At 44.3% G+C, this 21,543-nt stretch overlaps 1 protein-coding gene and 1 pseudogene across 2 annotated transcripts in view; both read left to right on the forward strand.

Moving 5' to 3' along the window:
- Mamld1 (mastermind like domain containing 1) overlaps positions 1 to 1,929 on the forward strand; it is a 107,886-nt gene extending 105,957 nt beyond the window's left edge. Inside the window, exon 5 of one of the 2 annotated variants that reach the window (XM_071606432.1) lies at positions 511 to 1,929. In XM_071606432.1, coding sequence (XP_071462533.1) covers positions 511 to 1,640 — 1,130 coding nt within the window. In that variant the 3' untranslated portion in view covers positions 1,641 to 1,929. The remainder of the gene's footprint in view (positions 1 to 510) is intronic. The other variant, XM_027954522.2, reaches the window with a different exon arrangement.
- Positions 1,930 to 8,305: 6,376 nt separating this feature from the next.
- Positions 8,306 to 8,443, forward strand: LOC114107180 (U2 spliceosomal RNA; annotated as a pseudogene).
- Positions 8,444 to 21,543: the final 13,100 nt, after the last annotated feature.

Consider the following 21,543-nt stretch of genomic DNA (forward strand, 5'->3'; position numbering starts at 1 on the left):
GGGGCTCAGAGGCTATGGGGAGCACTCCTTCTTACCATGTTTGTTGGGTGGAGAGCTGAGGCAAGCTACATCCTCCCTAGTTTGAGGGCTGAGCCATCTTCCACAACCCACCACACTCCACCCCAACCCTTCCTTTCTTCTACAAAATATTCAGGACAAGCCCCTAAATACAGAGCACTGAGGGTAAGAGCAGACACAGCCCCTGGTCTCACAGAGATTCCTGTCTACTTGAAAAGGTGGGCAGCTGGCATTTCAATCCAGCATGATCTGCTTTGGGTGAGGGGTGTTTTGTGTACAGACATAGGAGTTATGGGAGGGCTTCACAGAATAACTGTGTCCAGGCTGAGGGCAGAGAAATGAGGGGAATTGAAAAGAGTCAGTGGGAGCAGGGTTGCTTAGTCAGGGACATGAGGTGAGAAGTGACGGATGCTGGACCCATGGCCTGTCCAGTGGCCACAGTCCTTGCTGAGGATGCCTATGGAACTGATCCCCGTGTCTCTCTTTCTGTAGCCGTCCAAGAACAAGTCACCTCCAAGTGTAGCCACACCAAGGCAAGCCCCCTGTCCAGCCAGCATATGATGTCATCCACACCTGGGCTCCTTCAAAACAATGAGAATCCAGGAATAATCCAACCCACCAGACACCAGAGCCATGAGGGCATGAACACGATCTCACCAACTCTGAAGAAGCAGCAAAGAATATTCAACTCCAGCCCCCAGTGTCCCACATCCTCACACTTGAACCAGAACCCCCAGGGCAATCTTGGCTCTGTCTGCCAGCATCCACAGAATCCCAAAATCACCCCTATAGGAGTGACCCTGCCAAGGTTCTGCTCCCACCCCCTGGACAGTCAGCACCTAAGTCCCCACCAGCTCAGACAGCCCACTATGACAAGAATGCCCACTGTATTCAACAATGCTGCCTGGATGGTGGCGGCAGCAGCTATGACCACAGCAGTTTCGAGGGAACCTCCTCCAAGCCAGGGAGATGACAGCATGAAGCACCATTTTGATAGCAACTCAGTCTTTGCCAAGGTGCCCATGGGAGTGCCTCTGGTAGCCTCGGCATTTCCATCTCAGCAGCCGTTTGTGCCCCCTAATCAGGCTGCCCCGGGAGGCACACCTGACCAGAAGGTTAGTGATGCCCTGGCCAACCCCAGCTTCAGGCTGCTGGGGAACCAGAGCTTCCAGCAGAGCCCAATACAGGTCCCTGTGCCTGTGCTGAACACCACCAAGTCCCTCCAGCAGGGCATGGCCACCATGGCTCCCATGAGTCCCATTCAGGGCATTGAGCCACCAAGCTATGTGGCTGCTGCCGCTGCTGCCGCTGCTACATCTGCCATCGCTGCTAGCCAGTCCTTGGGTCCATTTAACAGAACAGGTAGCCTCCCTGAGCTGCCACCTGACAACCTTTTGCTCCAATCTCATCCCCAGTCTCCACTAAATGGTCTGATTTCACCCCCTGATGATAGTGAGGTGGATTTCATTGAAGCTCTCTTGAAAGGCTCTAGCGAGGGCCCAGATGAAGACTGGGTGTGCAATTTGAGGCTGATCGATGACATTTTGGAACAGCAAGCTGCAGTCCAAAATGCCATAGCCCAGAATGCTGACCAGCTCACCAAGGGTACTGAGGAGTTTTAGATCAGAGCAGGATGCCCACAGAAACCCCCATGTTGATGTCACTCAAAGGAGTCATCAGAATCCACATCAAGTTCACAACTGGCCCCAGACAGTCACACTTGGCTCCTCATTAGTGGTGTCAGCCCAGCCTGTCCTACTCTCTACCAGAAACAATGGAAAGCTGGCGATTTTTCAAGCTACTTGTATATATTTAAAAATTTTGTAAATGGTTTTCCTAAACACGAATGACAGAAGTATTTATACTTGGTTTTGTGACTTTGTAAATAAAGTGACGGCTTTTGTTTCAATAGATTTGTGTTTATTATGCCTTGTTTTGTGTTTATTATACATTTTATACAAATATGCAGACTGTGTTGTCCACTGCAGTGACACCTTGTTAAGCCAGGTGACTGAGTTGCTGTGGTTTTGATGCAATGAGAGATGTGGATGTGATCAATGGGTGTTGTACAAACTGACAAATGCTGAATAGAAAAACCACTTGGTCATTGATTTCCATTTTCACTAAAAATTCTGTCACCTGCCAGGTGTGACTGTTAATCTCATTGCAGACTTCTTCATCCCTGCTAGCTCCTCCCTAATGAGCATCTACAGCAGAAGCTATTTTATTGTTAAGTGCCCCCTGAGAAATTGCAGGTAAGCTAGATGTCCTTTAGATTTGGGAGAGGTGCAAAGAGCTGAGCTCTGTGTGAGCTGTCCACCTCGAGGCACTAGAACATTCCCCTCTTTCTGTCATTCAGACCTCAGAGAAAACCCCCACTTCCTGCCGCTTCAGTGCACCCTCACAGGGGGAAGGTGAGCCCGTCCTGCTTTCAAGCCTGCTTTCAAGTCTTTCCGCATTCGTCTTGGTGTAAGGCTCTGTGGTTTGGGGTGAAGAGTCTATAACATTAATAGTTGATTTGGAGTTTGTCTTTGATGGTTTCTATCTGCAATTATTGTCATGTATATTTAAGTGTCTGTTATAAAAAAAATCCACACGCACTGTCCTGTAAACTTTTTTCAGTGTCCAGATTTTGTGTAATCACATTTTAATTGCCACCTCGTATTTTGCCTCTACATCAAAATCTGGCATCTATTTTGAGCCAGTGTGTTTTTTCTGTTCTGTAATAAACAGCCAGGAGAAAAGTGCCTCTATGTTTTCATTTTCCAGGGAGCATTCAGTGCCTACAAACCCAAGTCAGCTGAGCCTGCTAGTGTCTCTGGTTCTCAGAGGTGGTTTGATGTCTTGTGCATCAGAAAGCTGCTGTGGTGAGGACACAGGGGTAACTGGCTGGGTAGAACACATTACAGTGATTGACTAGTGTAACATAGAAGCATAGCATTTTCAATCCCAACTCCTCATTTTACAGGAGAGGAACAGGGTTGCGTGGCTACTCAGGTAATTCCACAGTGGGGACAGAGGATGGGTGGGAGACTCCCTCTGAGAATCCAGACTTTGCACCTCCATCCTCCTGCCCTTGCTGAAGATCACACTTGCCCTTCTTTGCTCAAACACTTCCACCCTTGAAAATGGACCGAGAGTGGATCCTGACAGAATTGAGCACATGACTATGTCAACTTGCTATCTGGGTATGACCCCTGGAACCTGAGGAGATAAAGCAGGTGTGAAGCAAAGAAGAGCAGTGCAGGCCTAAGTTTAGGGCTCCTTCAGCTCCACTCATGGAAGGGGCACCCATAGAGAGTGACTGGCAGACTCAGAAACTCAAAGGTCAATGTGTTCTCTCATATGGGGAAGCTAGAGTGAAATAAATGAAAGGGGAGGGAAGCATGGGACAACATAAAGATAAAAAGAAGATCAGTATGTGGAAGAAGGAGATAGAGAAGTGGAGTGGAGAGACAGGTAAGGGGAGGCAATGCAGAATGAATTCTTGGGAAGTCATGTTATGTTCATATATAAATATACAACAGGGAACCTTACCTTTATGCATACATAGAATGAATCAATCAAATATAAAGTAAAAAGTGAGCTAAAGTAAGCTGAGTAGAGGAAGGAGAATAGGAGAGGGGAGGGAAGATGGATGGGAAAAAGGGGTAATGAAGAACTGACATTGAATACCTTGCACAAATGAATTTGGATGAATCCCACTACTATGTGTAACTATAAAGCTCTAATAAAATTATTTTTCAAACAGTGGCTAGGCAGGGAGGTGACTTCGAGTTGGGTGACATGTCAGCTACATAGGGAAATATACCCATACTTTGAAAAGAAAGCCACAAGACCCTGGTGACACAGGCAGTTGAGCACCCCTGCAGCATGTAGCAAGAAGGGTCCTCTTGCCTCCCTCTCCCATGGCTGTGGTCCAAAGCCTGGGCTAAATGCAGCCCTGCTCATTCTGAGAGGAGCCAGGAGAGCTGGGGCCGGTGGGGCAAAGGGAGGCTAATTGGTGCAGGTAGAAGGTCAAAGTTGGCTTGCCTCCAGGTCCAGGAAGTCAGTGGAAGGAGAGGCATTACTTGGATTTGTTCCACCTTCAGAGGAGCTCTGGTCCCTGAAGTTCCAACCCAGTTCCCTTAAATCCTGACCAGCTGGTCAATCCCAGCATCCCAGGAAGCCCTCCAGTCCCCCCACCTTCCCCTCCTCTCCCCATCCACATGTGCATCCAGAGGCTTTGCTAAGGGTGGTGGGTTTTCCTTAAACTGCTGCAGAAACAACAGGGACTCCCATGTGCTTCACCTGTGGGCCACCAACATCACAGCAAGAAAGTGTCTTCTACAGAGATTCATCTGATTTGGGCATCTTCTGAAGGGGACCCTAATAGGATGGCTTGGACCTCTGCCTCTCCCACCAGGTGGCCAGAACTAAGCCAGTAGGTGGCAAGCATTCACAAATGGAGCCACATCTGTCAAAAGGTGGGGAGGAAGCTAGTTGGGACACACACACACACATACACACACACACACACACTCACGTGTGCTGTAATAGCATGGTTGAAGAAACGATCAGGATTAAATGTACATGCTCTGAGGTGGGCCTGTCATGTCCAACAGAACCAAAAGCTGCTCTCAGAAAATGCCCACATCTAATACTAGATGGCTGTGACTAAGTGCCAAGATCGCCAGGGTAGATGTCTTACTTGTCTATGGACCAAAGGGGTCATGGAAACAACCATTACCCAAAAGCCTCAGTTTTTAGCCCCCATTCAGACAGGCCCCTCCTGCTTCCTGCTAAGCATTCCTGTAGATCTAGGAAATAGGTATCCCACAAGTGCCCCTCAGCCAGTCTTTACTCCTTATCAGTATTATCCATCTTCCTCAAGTGCCCTGTCCATGATAGTTCCAGATACACTGGAGCCTTAGGGCCCAGCTGTCAGATCCCCTCTCAGGGGTTTAGGCCACATGCCCAGTGACTATTTCTCAGAACCTGCTAATCAGGGAGCTGAATCCCATGCCCTGTAAAACCCCCTGCCCAGCCCTCCCAGATGTCCTCCTCAGCCTTCCTGAGAGCCTCATGGGACAGAGCTATCCCTGTTTCAGCTCTACCAAAACAAAAGATGGTCATGTCCCACTGAGGTGATTCCTTCTTCCATTAGCAGAGGGTTTAACTTTCCAAGCAAACCTCCTGGGTAACCTCATGGCTGAACCAGTTTGGGCCACAGCACAGATAATTCCCTGAACACTGTTCTTAACACCCGATCCCAGCCTGGCCTCATGGCCTCCCAGCAGTGCCTCCCCTCTCATCTGTTTTCACTGCTTCTGTCACCAGCACCATCAACCTTTCCTCTGCTGGATTTTTTCCAGGAGCACCAATAAAGTGCCAACCCCAACTCTCTGCAGCCCTTGCCAAGGAGTGAGTGGCAGTGCCCTACCTTTTCTTCCTACCCACCGCCAACCCAGAACAGTGTGCGTCCAGTGTCATCTCCTTCCCCCTAGGTAACCTGGTCAAAACACAAACTTCTTCCTGTCCATAAAACCAATGAAAATTTTCAATATTCAGCAGATTCAATCCTTCAGCAGAAATGTGCTGTCCCTTGGATCCTGGGGCCTACAGTATCCTGGGACCCTTCTTCCCCTTTGGCCTACACCTGGCCCTCTCTCTTACAATGACATCCATTCTCCCACCTCTCTACAAGGAGACATTCCAGCCATTACTTTTCAAACTTCATACTCAGACAAACTGATTCAGGATCCTGCATCCACCATCCCAACAGCTCAGCTTCTGGACATCTGGTCAGAGTCCTGACTTTCACTCATCAGGGAATGCTGCTGGACTGGGTCCCACACTGGGATGAAGCCCTCCAAGAGCTTGGAGTCTACATCCTGCCTTTGACAGCCTGATCTACCATCCTTAAGGGACCTGTTTCTTGGCTGCATGGTTTTCTCTTGGAGGACTGTGGGGCAGAAGGCACTCAGCTGCCCATGACTCCTGAGGAGCTACAGGCAGATGCCTGAGGACTCCCCACTGGAGAGGCAGAAAGAACCACAATCCCCCCCTTCCATCCCTGAGGCCAATCCCAGGGAAGCTGCCAGAAGTGCCCAGGGAGGTATGTGAGACCCCAGGTCTTCCCTCTTCCCTTACAGCATGCTCAGGCCCGTTGGAGTGCTGGGACCAAGGTCTATGGGTAAACTGTTGTCTCTCATTTGTCCTCCATCCAGGAAAGCCAGTGTGTTGGGAGAAGAAGTTCTACTTTTTGTTTTGTATCAGGAATTGAACCTATAGGCACCAAACCACTGAGCCACATCCTCTCTCTCTCTCTCTCTCTCTCTCTCTCTCTCTCTCTATATATATATATATATATATATATATATATATATATATATATATATTATTTTGAGACAGGGCTTCGCTAAGTTGTTGAGGCTGGCTTTGAACTTGCAATCCTCCTGCCTCAGCCTCCCGAGCTGCTGGGATTACAAGTGTGTGCCACTGCATCCAGTGGACAAGAGGTTCTAAAGAGCACACGTGGTTGTCTTTCCTAGTGTGTGGCAATTATGTGATTCAAATGACATGTCAACATGCACATGCCAGGCATGGGAAGGTAGATAGACATTACCCCCAACCTCATAAAATCAACTGGGGAAGGTGGGGGCATACATCCATCAGGATTACGCCAGAGAAAGAGAACCAGTGGGAGACTGTGTAATGGGAGGGAGACCTGGCCAGGCAAACCCAAAACCACAGGACTGGGCACCAGGATGGACAGGCTAGAAACTCTCAGGCAGAAGCTGCTGCTGCAGTCCACAGATAGAATTTCTTCTTTCTCAGAGAAACTTCAGTTTTGCTCTTAAGTTCTTTTAATTAACTGGCTGAAGCCCACCCAAAAGGAGGGAGAAGGGGAGGGCAAAGTGAAATACTAGTGAATTATGTAGGGTAATCTCACTTATTTAAATTCAACTGATTGTAATCAGTTGATGTTAATCACAGCTACAAAATACCTTCACAGCAACAGATCGGTGAGTGATTGATGAAACTAGTCACCAAAGCTTAGCCGAGTTGACACATAAAATGACCCATTGAATGGGGGCAAATGATACATGGACAAATAGAATAATAATAAGGCATGTCAAGATCTGTGAAGGAAACACAAGAGGGACAGAAAGAGGGAGAAACCTCAGTTTGGTGGGGCTAGTGGGAAGCAAAAAACAGTCTGCTTCAAATAGGGTGCTCAGGATAGACATCTCTGAGAGAGTGATATCTGAGCTGAGATTAAAGGTTAGGAAAGAGCAAGCCATGCAAAGAGCTAGGGCCAGAATGTTCCAGGTAGAGGAAATAGCAAATACAAAAGTCAGGAGGAATGGGAAGGAGGCAAGTGGGCAGTACCTGGTGAACAAAGGAGGGTTCAGGAAAGCACTGGGGAGGCCATCTTGGCTCAACAAAGGAAGCCTTGGGTCACTTCAGAGCCCATGCAGAGAACAGGCCTCAGAATGAATGGGGTAGGTGGATAAGGAGGGTCTCTGCTTCCCTGCTTCTCCTTGTGGGCTTGCCAAGGACGGCTCCAATTCAGGAGGGCCAAGCTCCTCACTGTACCTCCTCCAAGCCTGGGCATCCTTCAGTGAAAGGTCGTCTTCCTTTTCCCCTTCCTCAGTTCTGGATGCCAGAAATCTACTTGGTCTCCAAGTCCAGAATCTAGGAGTCATCTTTAATATTTGTCTTTCCTTCACCCCTTCTGTATCTCAGATAGATGTGTTTCTCCCCCAAATGGATCTGCACAATCTCTGTGATCACAATGAAACCCCAATAAAATTATTTTCTGAATATTGAAAATAGCTGGGAATTATTCATCTGAGGAATCAACAAAGCAAGAACATCTATGAAATTTTTTAAAAAGAAGAATGAAGAAAGGGTTCTAGTACTATCGGAACATTATGTTAAGTAAAATAAGCCAAACTCAGAAGGCCTTGAGTCACATGTTTTGTCTCATATGTGGAAGCTAAGGAGGAAAAAAGGGAAAGAAAGGTTATAGGATCTTATGACAATTGAAGGGAATTTAGTAAAGTAGGCAAAAGGGACCAGGGGGAGGGAGAAGGGGAGGGAAAGGGGAAATACTGGTGAATGATATTGAACAAATTATATTGTTACATCATGGCATGTACTAATATATAACCACAAATACCATTATTATGTGTAACAATAATGTATCAATAAAAACACAAAGAAGAAAAACAAAAAAATTTTTAAGAAATAAAAGAGTAAATGTTTTTATAGTCAAGTTAGATCAAACTTCTCCAATCATATCGCTTCTCGGCCTTTTGGCTAAGATCAAGTGTAGTAAACTTCTCCAATCATGATATGAAATCCAGAAGACATTAAGGAAAAGACTCTTAAAATTGCTTATATAAAATTTTCAAAACTTGCCTGAAGAAAAACACATCAGTTAAAAGATAAATGACAAAATTAGAAAAAAATCACAACACATGACATTCAAAGGCTAATTTTCCCAAGATTTAAAACAAAAAAGCAGTAAATTATCTACAAAAAAAGATGAGTATAAGGTGGCTGGGATGTGGCTCAGCAGTAAAGCACTTGCCTCCCACGTGTGAGGCACTGGGTTCGATCCTCTCAGCACTCTGTAAAAGTAAATGAACAAAATAAAGATAAGTTTAAAAAAAAAGATGATTATAAGACTTCCATAGCAGCCAAGCACAGTGGCGCATGCCTATAATCCCAGCGGGTTGGGAAGCAGAGACAGGAGAATCGTGAGTTCAAAGCCAGCCTCAGCAACTGCGAAGCACTAAGCAACTCAGTGAGACCCTTCTCTAAATAAAATACAAAATAAGGCTGGGGTTGTGGCTGGGGTTGAGTGCCTCAGTGGTTCAATCCCCAGTACCAAAAAAAAGACTTCCATTGCAATTTTATTCACAAAAATAGCCCAGGTGTATATCAAAAAACCTCTCATATATTCATACAATTCATTTACTACTCATCAATAAACAATGATACTCCTTAGTAATGAAAAGAAATGAACTATGGATACAGGTTACAGCACAGAGGAATTTCAAATGCATTATGCTGAAAGAAAGGAGCAGCACACAAAAGCATATATACTGTATGACTCCATTTATATAAAGAGCTAAAATAGGCAAAAATAATGAATGGTGAAAAAATTAATAATGAGACCCTCTGGCCAGGGTTGAAGGTTGGCTGGCAAAATGCACAAGGGAACTTTCTGGAGTGCTGGTAGGTTCTGTATCTTGATAGGGCTAGGGTTATACAGGTGCATGCATTTGCCCAAATCCAGAGAATGACTCATGTAAAATCTGGACATCTCCTTATAAATAAATTTAACCTACAATAGAAGGATCTTAAACAAACATTGAACTCTAGTTAATGATTTGCTGGAGTGCTTGGGGGTGAGGTGTACTGAAGCCTGTGTGTACTTTGAAGCCCATAAGATAAATAAACAAAGATGATTGATGGGTTGATAAATGGAAGGGTAGAGAACAGATATGTGACAAAGCAAGTAGACTATCATGTTAATTGTTGAATCTAGGAGGTAGGTCTGTACATTTCTTCAAACTTTTATGAATAGTTGAAAATTTCACAATATTAGAGGGAAATAATTTGTAAATGTACAGAGGTTTTTTTTTTTTTTTTTTTTTAATACAAATCCAGCAATCTGAGGCAGAATGAAAAGGCCAGAAAGTAAGCTGCATTTAGAAAGAGAATAGGAATGGTCTCAGTTCTCCTACAACTGCTTTTCCAGAAGCTAACAGAGTTCACGCCATAACCAGGGCACAGTGTTGGGGGGACCTAAATACACAAAACAACCAAACAGATTAGTCTTCGTTCTATTATGGTAATATGCAGAAATTGATCACCTGAACAGTTGCTCAGCTGCTTTGCTCACTTGAATTATCCCTGTGTTCTCAATATTTTCAAAACTGCTGTTTTCAATTCTTTCCATTTTCAACTTCTTAGCTAAATGATTATCTTGATAAACATTTATTCTTTTTAAATATTTTTAGTTGTAGATGGTCACAATAGCTTTATTTTATTTATCTTTTAAAAATACCTTTATTTATTTGTTTTTTTAAGAGAGAGAGAATTTTCTAATATTTATTTATTTTTTTTAGTTTTCGGTGGACACATCTTTATTTTATTTTTATGTGGTGCTGAGGATCAAATCCAGTGCCCCGCGCATGCCAGGCGAGCACGCTACCACTTGTGCCACATCCCCAGCCCTTATTTATTTGTTTTTATGTGATGCATAAGTATCAAACCCAGTACTTCGCACATGCTAGACAAGTACTCTACCACTGAGCCACAACCCCAGCCCACATTTCTTCTTTTGTATTTCTTCATTTTTATACTACATATAAAAAATTTAAAAGCAGATTTCTTTCCATCAATAAGAAAAAGATAAACTACCCAGTGAGGAGGAAATTTAAAAGAAGAAGAAACACAAATCTGGGGATGGGGTCAGTGGCTTCCCTCCCCAGCACAAAAAATAATAGAATAAATACAAATTGTCTATGAACATGCAGTGAATCCACAACCTTCCTTAAGGTGAAAGGAATGCCAATAAGACTAATGACACTCTGTTGTGTCATTTCTGTCAGGTTGGCCCCAGATGTAAGAATTGATAATAAATAGCCAGTGTAGATGAAGCATGGGGTCCTGGCCCCCTCTCCTTCACTGCTGATTAGAGGGCAAATCCACACAACTTTTGTGGGGACAGTTTGGCAAGTCCCAGGAGAGTTTCAATTTTGGTTTGTCCATCAGAACCACCTGTGGGGCTTTTGAAAAATATGGCTGCACTGGGCCCTAACCTCAAAGACAATCATTTAGCAGGACTAGGAAAAGGCTCAGGAATTTCCTATTAAGCTTCAGGATCAAGGAGAACTGCTTTGGCTTTTGACATGATAAGTATCTGTCATAGGGAAAAGTAGTAAAGTCATTCATGGATGTGTGTACAAAATAGTTGATTATGACATCCTTTGATCTCACACCAATCTGGAAAATTCTCAAGTGTTCAAAATAAAGACTAGTCACAGCCTTTCTATGGAGTATTAGGCAGCTATTAGAAAGCATATGGAATTTCCCATTTATTGGAAGTCTGGGAACATTTTCTAGCCAGTTTGGCCCCATTTGAGAACCTTGAACATCACCTTCCTCTGCAGACCCAAAGATGCAAGAGGAGCCTGCATGAACCTGCTTCAAAAGTTTAATCTACTCCTGTCTTCTGAACTTTTCTGCAGGCCCTTAAAAGCAAATTCTCAGGGAGACACAACAGCCCTCATCCTTGCTCCACAGAAATGCTAAGTGAGGGGCCTCAGCAACTGGAGCTTCTACTGCCCAAGAACCAGACAGTGAATAGGAGACTGAACTAAAGAGGTCTTCAAGGGAATCATTGTTACTTTGGACGTTTCAATGCTCAGCATTTAACCCTCCCTCATGCATTTACTTTATCAGAATTAATTGATATTAATTTTGACTGCCATCATTTTATAAATTGCTCTTTGAACCTTGGAGTGAAGAAAGCACCCTCTCATCCCTCCTCCTCAATAACACAGGTTAAAAGCTTCAGTAACTTGACCATCAAAATTGGTACTAACTAGCTATCATTCCCCTCTGCTAGAAGAGTTGCTTCAAAAACCAGTTTGCAGAGAAAAGATCCAACCAAATAGGCAGCAGAAATGGGACTGGGCCTTTCTCCATAAAAGAGGAACTCTGAGGCACCTGAGATTTGGGGTTAAAGATTTGTCTTGCTCATGGAATTAGATCAAATACAGGTATGAATTTCCATATTGAATTTGCAAAGATTGTTCCTTGTAAGTGAAAACAACAAGGAATCAGCAAATAGCAACAAGATGCAGCAGACTTGATTTGATTTCAGGGCCAGTACCAAGACTTTCCACTAGTAACCTGAAGAACACTATGGAGCAAGTTGGTAGGGTTCCAAGATGGAAGCTGTCTTTTTGGTCTCTTCAGATCTGTCATTCCCCTTTCCATCATGTTATCTATGATAAAAAATTACACACTTTGGATGCCTTGGGACTTGAATGTGTGTTGTTTGTTTTTACAGATTGCCCATTCTTTGGCACACAGCATGTGTATCTTCAGATTTTAAAGTCAATACTATGAGTCTCCATATTAAGAGTATGAAGCAAAACATTTTTGGAGCAAAAAGATATTGGTGTTTTTTCATTGTATTGTTTAGGTAAAACACAATTGCAATAATGTGAATATTTATCTGTTCCATAAAAATTGTGTTCCCATTTTTAGTATCAAATTAATGTGTTCAGAGGAAATTACCATTAAAATCAGTTTTGTTTAGAAAAGAAAGTGTGCTGCCTAAGTCTCCCCAACACACACACACACACACACATACACACACACACACACCAGAGACCCAGAAAAGTGTAAGCAAGGGCCCTCTTCTTCCTTGCTTCTTGGGCACAAGGTTCTGGCTCCACCCACCCCAGCACCCTTCGCCATCACCTCCATCTGATCTTCCAATGAGTGGAAGGAAAGTGGACAATGAGTCATTTCCTCATGAAGTTGGGGTGCCTGAAAAAGGGCAGGCCAGGCACCCTGTTTGAAATGGTGAGGGTAACATATATGTATCATCACAAGAGACCTTGCCATCTGTGGGAATACAGTCTCCTCAACGGAAGGTGAACCCGAAACTGTTAGCAGAGATTGTTTCTGGAGTGGGGGTGAAGAGCGTTCCTTATTTTGCTTCTGTGCTTTCCTAAAATGGGGGAGTTCTGTCCTCCAACAGGTTCCATTTGCCCAGACTTACCTGGGCCTTCTCAGGGTTGTTTGTTATTTAGGCAGAAGCTTTCCAAATCCCAGATTGCAGAAGACCCCCTCTGCCTGGGTTCTGTCTCAGCCCACAAGCCACCTACACAGGCACAGGCCAGCTCTACTTCTTTCCTTCTAAAAGTGGATTTTTCAGTCTGGCACAGTGGCAAGTTTTCCCAGCTACTTGGGTGGTTGAGGCAGGAAGATTGAAAATTCCAGGCTCTCTGGACAAGTTAACACAATCCTGTGTCAAAACTGAAAAAGCATAAAAAGGACTGGGAATGTAGCTCAGTGTTAGAGAACTCCAGGATCAATCCCCAGTACCACAATAAGTAAACAAATAAATAAGTGGATTTTTCTCCTTCTCTTTCCAACCTGCTCCGTCTATAAGGCCACGAGTGGAGGCTTCTTCATCAGAACATCTGAGAGTTTGGCCATGGTTACTGAAGCATCTACTGGTTTTCTGTAAATTGAAATTCTCTGGCCATTGAAGATGTGAGGCATGTGGAACAGAGCCTTCATGGAAATGCAGCATTGTCATTTCTCTTTTCTGAGTGGCTTTGCTTTGGGTTTGATAAATCAATCTCCTCACACTCAATAATGTGGCCCATGGTCAGCAACAAATGAGGAAATGTGTGGCCCTTTTCAAAATGTTATGCAGAGCCCTGGCCCACTCTGCATGCTGCCTGCCCAAAGCCCTGCCCCTTTTGAGTGGCTGAGGCTGTGGCTGCAAAGCTCCTCTGGGGACAAAGGGAACAGACTTGGCATGCTGAACACCCTGGCCTGCAAGCAGCAGTGGGAGGATTCAGCAAGCATGGACTCAAGCCAAAGGCAAAGACCCAGCTGCCCCAAGGCCTCATGGGACTTGGACACAGTCTGTAAGCCAAGGGGCAGCACAGGGCAGCCATTAAGCACTGGTGTCTGGCGCCAGAAACCCTGGGCTCAAATCATGGCTCCAGAACTAGTTAGCTGTGGGGTCAGCAAACCACTTAGTGTCTCTGTGCCTCAGTGTCCCCATCTGCCAAATGGAGAAAATGCAAGTATTTTCTCTTCATGGAGCTCTTCTGAGGAGTAAGAAAACAAATACAGAAAGAGTTACTCCAGGATGCTCCTAAGTATATAGCCAAGAGAAATGAAGCAAACATCCAAATGGACACACATGTAGGAATGTTCATAACAACACTATTTATAAGAGTTGAAAGGGGAAACAGCCCAAAGGGCCATTAATGGATTGGTGGCTGGATAAACAAAATGTGGTCTATCCATACAATGGAGTATTTTTCAGACTGAAAAAGGAATGAAGTACTGATTTATGCTACAACTTAGATAGACCCTGAAAACAATGTGTTAAGTGAAAGAAGCCAGACACAAAACTTTCTCATTTAATTCATTTGGAAGTCCACAACAGGCAAACCCATGGAGACAGAGGCTAGATGGGTGGGAAGAGAGGCATCAAGGGTTAACAGTTAAAGGCACAGGATTCTTTTTTGGTGATGAATATGTTCTAAAACTGGTTGTGTGATGATCGCACATATCTATGAAAATGCTAAAAACCAGTGAATTTTACACTTTAAATGGGTATGTTGTGTGAATAGTAGCTCAATAAAACTTTTTTAAAAAACCAAAAATGTTATGTTCCTTGAAATAACACACACTTCTCAGAAGAGGATATACAATCAATCAACAAATACATGAAAAAATGCTCACCATCTCTAGCAATCAGAGAAATGCAAATCAAAACTACTCTAAGATACCATCTCACTCCAGTAAGAATGGCAGCCATTATGAAGTCAAACAACAACAAGTGCTGGCGAGGATGTGGGGGAAAGGGTACACTTGTACATTGCTGGTGGGACTGCAAATTTGTGCAGCCAATTTGGAAAGCAGTGTGGAGATTCCTTGGAAAGCTGGGAATGGAACCACCATTTGACCCAGCTATTCCTCTTCTCAGACTATACCCAAAAGACCTAAAAACAGCATACTACAGGGACACAGCCCCATCAATGTTTATAGCAGCACAATTCACAATAGCTAGAATGTGGAACCAACCTAGATGCCCTTCAATGGATGAATGGATAAAAAAAATGTGGCATATGTACACAATGGAATATTATTCAGCAATAAAAAAATAACAAGATCATGGCATTTGCAGGGAAATGGATGGCATTAGAGCAGATTATGCTAAGTGAAGCTAGCCAATCCCTAAAAAACAAAGGCTGAATGTCTTCTCTGATATAAGGGGGGTGACTCAAAATGGGGTAGGGAGGAAGAGCATGAGAAGAAGATTATCACTAAATAGGGAAGAGAGGTGGGAGAGAAAGGGAGGGAGAAGGGGTATTGCACAGAAGATGGAAGGAGACCCTCATTGTTATACAAAATCTATGTATGATGTTGTGAGGAAAAAAAAAGAAGTGTGTCACATTAGATTGGGTAGAGAGATGTGATGGGAGGGGAGGGGAGGGTAAGGGGGGATAGGAAGGGCAGCAGAATAAAATAGACATTATCATTGAGATATATATATATATATATATATATATATAACTTCACGACCAATGTGATTCTGCAACCTGTACACTCAGAAAAATGAGAAATTATACCCCATGTGATTCAAATGTATGAAATGTCAAGGTCATTGTACTGTCATGTGTAACTAACTAAAACAAATTTAAAAATTTTTTAAAAACTAAAAATGTTATGTTGCTTGAAATAAGCTGACCATCAAAAAAATGTATTTTCCATTGAATTCACTTTTAACAAGATTGAATCCACACAAGGCCTGTAGAACAGCACTCACTAATCCTAGCTGCTGTCCTTTCCTGTGTATGTCACTGCCTTCCCATGAGTTGGGCACCCTGAGCAAGTTCACCCATGAAATTTCAACACAGAGCCCAAGTGCAAGGTTCCCCCTCCTCTGGGTATATCACCTGCCCCTTTTAGGGCTGTAAGGCTCAAGATATTAGACTGCAACCTTAGTTCAGAAGATGCCACCAGTTTGAGGCACAGAGGCCTGAACAAGAGTAGAGAAAAATGTGGATCAAGGGAGACTCCAATGAACAAATAGCTTAGAAGCCATCCCCTTTGCTGGATTCAAAAGTCAATTTTCTGTGTACAGAGGACCTCATGGGTGTCTTTCCCTCTTGATTCCTCATCCAACCTTCCAGGAACATGTGATCATGGCCATGGTCTGCCTGAGCCTAGAAGCAGGAGTCCCTGAGGGAAGCTGGAAGCTGATGTCCAGACCCTGTGCCCCACTATTCTCTTTCTCAGATAGCGATGCCCACCTGGTGATACTAGTTGGATCCTTTGCAATGTGAAATTACCTATTGGATGAAAAGCAAAACTGTAATTGACTATCCCCCCCCCCCCCAGCAGCTAGTCCTAGGAAACCTGCCTCCTCAGGCAACAGGCCTATCACTTCTGGAATCACCTAGTGCCAAGCAGAACTGACAGCATGCCCCTTGCTGTGTCCTTGCCTTCTTCCACTCCTCTCATCTCTTCCTCAACTTTGGCCTTGCAGGCATGGCCTTCCTGGGACTTTTCTAATAGTCTATACCTGCCATGCTGGGGGGATAAACCCTATCAGTGTCCTTTATTTGTGTTCATTTCCAATGGAAGCTTGCAGCTGTCATTAGTTGTCACTCTCTTCTTCATTGAGATGATTCATAATTGTGAAGATACAACAATGTCCTCCCCCAGGCAAAACATACTGGTAAAATGTATTAATTTTTACATTTTTTCATTTACATTTCCTTGTGGGTGATATTCTGTTCACAATATTCCAGAGGTAATGTTCCCCACAACCTTCCACAGATAACTAGATGGCTAAAATTCACACAGAAAGAACATAACAAGAAACAGAGTCAGCTTTTAATATCCAGAAAGTATTTCTGGTATCCATTGACCAGATGGTAGTCTTGAAAGCCATGCTGTGTAGCCAGGATGATGGTGCACACCTGTAACTCCAGCAACTAGGAAGGCTGAGGCAGGAGTATTATAAGTTCAAAGTCAGCCTCAGCAAGTTAGCGAGACCATAACCAACTTAGCAAGAACCTGTTTCCAAATACAAAAATATAAAAAGGACTGGGGATGTACTAACCCTGGGTTAAATTCCTAGTGCTGAAAAAGAAAACAAAAGCCATGCTGTGACTACTGAGAAAAAAATTCTTCTCCTAAACGTCTTCGATTATATGATGATCAGCTTTGTTGTCAGCTCAGCCAGGCTCTAGTCTCCAGTGATTCCATCAAACACTAGAGGTGTTACTGTGAAGATGTTTGGTAACTGTACTTAGCATCTACACTCAGTCAACATTAAGGAAAGATTACTAATCTTTGATAATGTGACAGGCCTCAGCCAACTATCAGTTGAGAAACCTTACGAACAAAAACTAAATTTTCCCTGAGGAACACAAAATTCTGCCTTAAGACTGAAGCATTTATTTCTGCCTGAGTTCCCAGCCTGTCACCCATCCTATGACTAGTCCCCACAATCATGTAATCCATATGCACAGATATATGACATAGGTATGTGCGTGTGTTTACTTACTGCTGGTTTTGTTTTTTGAGAAAACCCTGACTGCTACAGTCCCCATTATTATATCAAGAATCAAGGTCAACTCTGTTATATGCTAGGGGTAGTACACATAATGGACACCATAAAAGAGGTGGAAAGCACTCCTGTTCCCTTCTCCCTTCCCACTCCACTTCAGGCCAAAGAGGTAGTGGGAAAAGAAAATAAAAAGGGAGAAGCAAGACACGTGGTTCTCACACTCCCCTTGGGATTCCAGTTTCAGGAGGGTTCTATTTGTGGACCAGAGGCACCTCAGGGAAGTGACTTGGGAAAGCTAGGGGGTGCCCACTCCTCATCTAAGAGACTGAGAGAGGCTTTCTTTTGGTTCCATGCCATATCTAGGGTGGTGAGGAGGTGAAGATCCAGCAATGGCTGGGAGGGGGTTGGAGACCCGGGCCTGCTGGGGGTGCTATCTTGGAAAGCAAGGCAGGGACGGGGCAAATTGACTCCCTAGTATGATTTTGATAAGGAGACTTCAAGTCCCAGAGACCATGACACCACTGGTCATTAAATATTTGTTGGCTTTCCCCCACAGAGTACAGACTTGTGAGCAATAAAAGATTCACTATCAACCATGAAGAAGCATGCTTTTCCTTGCCTGTGAAGAGTTGCCTAGGTTAATCCCGATGCCAAGCTCACAGCCTATGTGCACCTGCCCACTCCTGTTCAGGATGTCTACATTCTGGCATTGCTCTCAAGGCATGATGGTAAGCAGCACTCCTTTGTTAACAACAAAGAAGCTGCATAATGAGCATGTGGGACTTCACACAGATTGTGGAAGTCTTTCTCCCCTTTCCATGGTCCACGCTCCCAAACCCACAGTGACCACTAAGGGAGTGTAACTTCTGTGTCAGGATATGCTAAGGACCTAGATAGGGAGTGGGCGGTGGCCCTGCTGAAGTGTCCTCCAAGTATGCCATGGTGCTGCCAGCCTGAGACAGGGATGGCTTCTGCCCTGCCCTGCTCTACCCTAAGATGAGTGAAGTGAACCACTAGGCCAGGAACTTAAGAGGCTATTGCACATTCTTCCCCAGCCCACCAGACCTGCTGTCAGGACCACCAACTTCAGCCACCAACTCAGCTCCAGGAGAGTGAGACAGAGAGCCCCTACATAACCTCTGTCTACCCTTGGGATAGTTCCAGGTTGTCAGCATATACAACAAACACTTCCACAGCAAGAAACACAACAAAGTACAGGGGCCTTTACAAAGCTAGGTGTCCCAGCTCCTGCTGACCAGTGTAGCTGCTCAAGGTCATCCCAGTTGGGCAGAGATTAAGTCTCTTGCTCTAACTCCAGCAGGCAATTGCAAAAGTACCCTGACAGACATGCATTTGCACAGCCATAGGGCAGCATGGGAGTTGTGCTCGTCAATAGAAGCAGAGCAGAATTCTGCTGAGATCAAGAGGCATTAGAACATCAGGATGACCCTTGGCAGTCTCCAGAAATGTTCCTCTCCTGAAAAGTGGCATCTCCCTTGTACCCTTGAAGTCAGCAAGCCCTATGTGATTCTTCTGGTTCCTCAGATGCCACCAAAGAGACTTCTGCTGGGATGACAGTATGACAAGAACAAGGGCTCTGGACACTTGATGTGTTTCTCCTTTGAATTTTCACCACCATTTTTTAAAAAATGAAAAACTGTGGGTGATTTTTGTCTTTGGATTACAGAGTCTTTTCCTCTGAAGTTTTTCTTAATGCTGATTATTATTGCACACTCCATTTTCCATGTGTATATAGACCAGACCCCAGGTTGAACATTTTTAATGAGTGCCTGGTAAGGTGCAATTTAGAAAACTGTGACCTTCTGCCAGCTTCTTCAAGATGTTTGGAGCAGTTATTTTTCTTTTCTTTTTGAAACATGGGAGAGTCTCAGACCTGGCCCCTCTTGGTTCTGGGGAAGTGAGGGGAGATCCCGCAGAGCCTGACAAAGGCTGCCTCTCTTCCCGACTCTTGATGCACAGAGCTGAGCTGGACTGGGCTGGGCTCCAAGCCCCACGAGAGGGACTGGGAGGTGCCAGGGACAAGCTGCTCAAGGTTGGGAAGAGGACAGAAGCAGAGCCTGGGAACCTGGCAGGGGCAGCTCAGGGAGCATTCCACAGTTTCTCAAACCCAGGCTGAAATAGACAGAAATGAGCATGCAGCAAGCTGCAGGGCCCTCAACCTCATATTTCCCCAAGCAATGTCCTAATGGCAGGTGCACTGTGGCTTCTTCTTGATATTTTACAGAGATGAACAGAGCTTATATGGTACAGTAGGATGGCTAGAGGTTGTGGGTCTGAATTGCAGCTCAGCACTTTCTGGCTGTGTGATCCTGGGCAACGTAAGGGAGTCAATCAAGGTTCCCCCAATAGAAAGGTCCAATCCAAGAAGAAAACATTCAAAGCCAATGTTCTTAACCATTATCTCACAATGCCAATCACAGACAACAGGGCTCTTTGTCCAGTATCCAGCTGTGGAGAAAGAACTACTTCTCAAACTATGTGTTAGGCCTGGGCTCCTCACTGGCCAATATCATTTTTTAAATCTCTCAACAGATCTCATTTTACAGAGGAGACACTGCACAGAGACTTTAGGCAACTTCACAAGTTTACACCACTGAAAAGTGGCAGAGCCTGGACTCAAAAGTGGTTATACCTGGCTTCAGAGTTTATAAGGCAATGGCACATTTTATGGTTCAAAACTGTAATAGAGGAGATGCAGTTGTGTGAGATAGACAAGCAGTTGTTCATTCATTCATTCATTTATTCATCAGAAAATGGGGTTATGGAATCTTTGTGTTGGGGGGGCTGCTGGGGATGGAGCCCTGGGCTGTGCACATACTAGGCAAGTGCTCTACCACTGAGCTACACCCCCAGTCCAGGGTGATGGAATCAAAAGAGCATAAATGCCTGTTCTGTGCTAGAAGGCAGAAAAAGAGGCACCTGGAGGTCTCAAGACAGAAAGGGAGGGTATGAGAAGGGGACCCCTCGTAAATGCCCCCATGGAATAGGGGTATAGTGTTCAGAAAGTTCTGGAAGACAAGAACTTGTTAGCCAGACCTTCTCTACAAGGGTAAAACAAGGGTCAAGAGAGGTGCTGGTGATACTGACATGCTGTTATCTTCTTGATCCCAACTCCACAAGAAAGGGCTGATAGCAGAGATAATGGGTCCACCCCCAACCCCTTAGCAAAAGAAACCCAGCATCCCTCATAAAGCCATTCAAAAGACAAAATCTGTGGAACTGGGGTAAGGCATTCAAGACAAGGTGATAAAGCCTTGCTGGCCTCATTATCCAGAGTTAACTGTACCATTGAACAGGGCCAGGGGTTGGGAGAGGCAGGTCAAAGATAAATACAGGAAGAAATAGCAAGCAGGTAGTATCCACATAGGCAAAATGTTGTCCATATCTTTAGACCCAGTTACCCAGCCTAAGACCCTCTTCCTTTCTTTTTCTCCAAGTTGGTGGAAATTGACTAATTAATTTAGAATACATGGGCATTAGATGGTATATGTCCATACAAATGTCTGTATCTTGTGTGACTATGTATAAATATACTTATATGTATATGTAAATATACTTATGTGTGTATACATGTAAAATCTTTGTATGAAACCAGACTTAATGAATAGTGAGTGCCTATTCTGGGCCATGCAAGGCACTATTCTAGGTGCTGTAGCAACACTGTGGGAAAACAGACATGATCTTAATATTCACAGAGCTGGCAGGCTGCTGAGGAGAAAATATATATTTAAAAAAACACCTTCCAGAATGAGCTTGCTAGTACAAATTTTGGTGATGCTGCAATATTTGAAGCACAGGCATCCAATGGCATACAACAGGTATACCTGACCAGTGGGCAGGGGAACATCTATGAAAACTTCCCTGAGGAGCTGACCATCTGAGCTGTAATATGTATGATGAGGAGTGATTACCAAGGAAATGAAACAAACATGAATTCCAGAACTCTTTCTAGAACATATATGCAAAATTCCTGTGGTAGAAATGACTATGGAAAGTGTAGGAGAATGAAAGAAAGGCAGTATGGCTGGAGCAGACAAAGGTTAAATATGAGGCAGAATACGACCATGCAGGACTTGGCAGACCATGGTATGGAGTTTGGAATTTATCATAAGAGCAACTGGAAACCTCTGAAGGGTTTCAAGCAAGAAGGAGCACCA

This window comes from Marmota flaviventris, chromosome X, assembly GCF_047511675.1.
Source record: "Marmota flaviventris isolate mMarFla1 chromosome X, mMarFla1.hap1, whole genome shotgun sequence".
Taxonomy (NCBI): domain Eukaryota; kingdom Metazoa; phylum Chordata; class Mammalia; order Rodentia; family Sciuridae; genus Marmota; species Marmota flaviventris.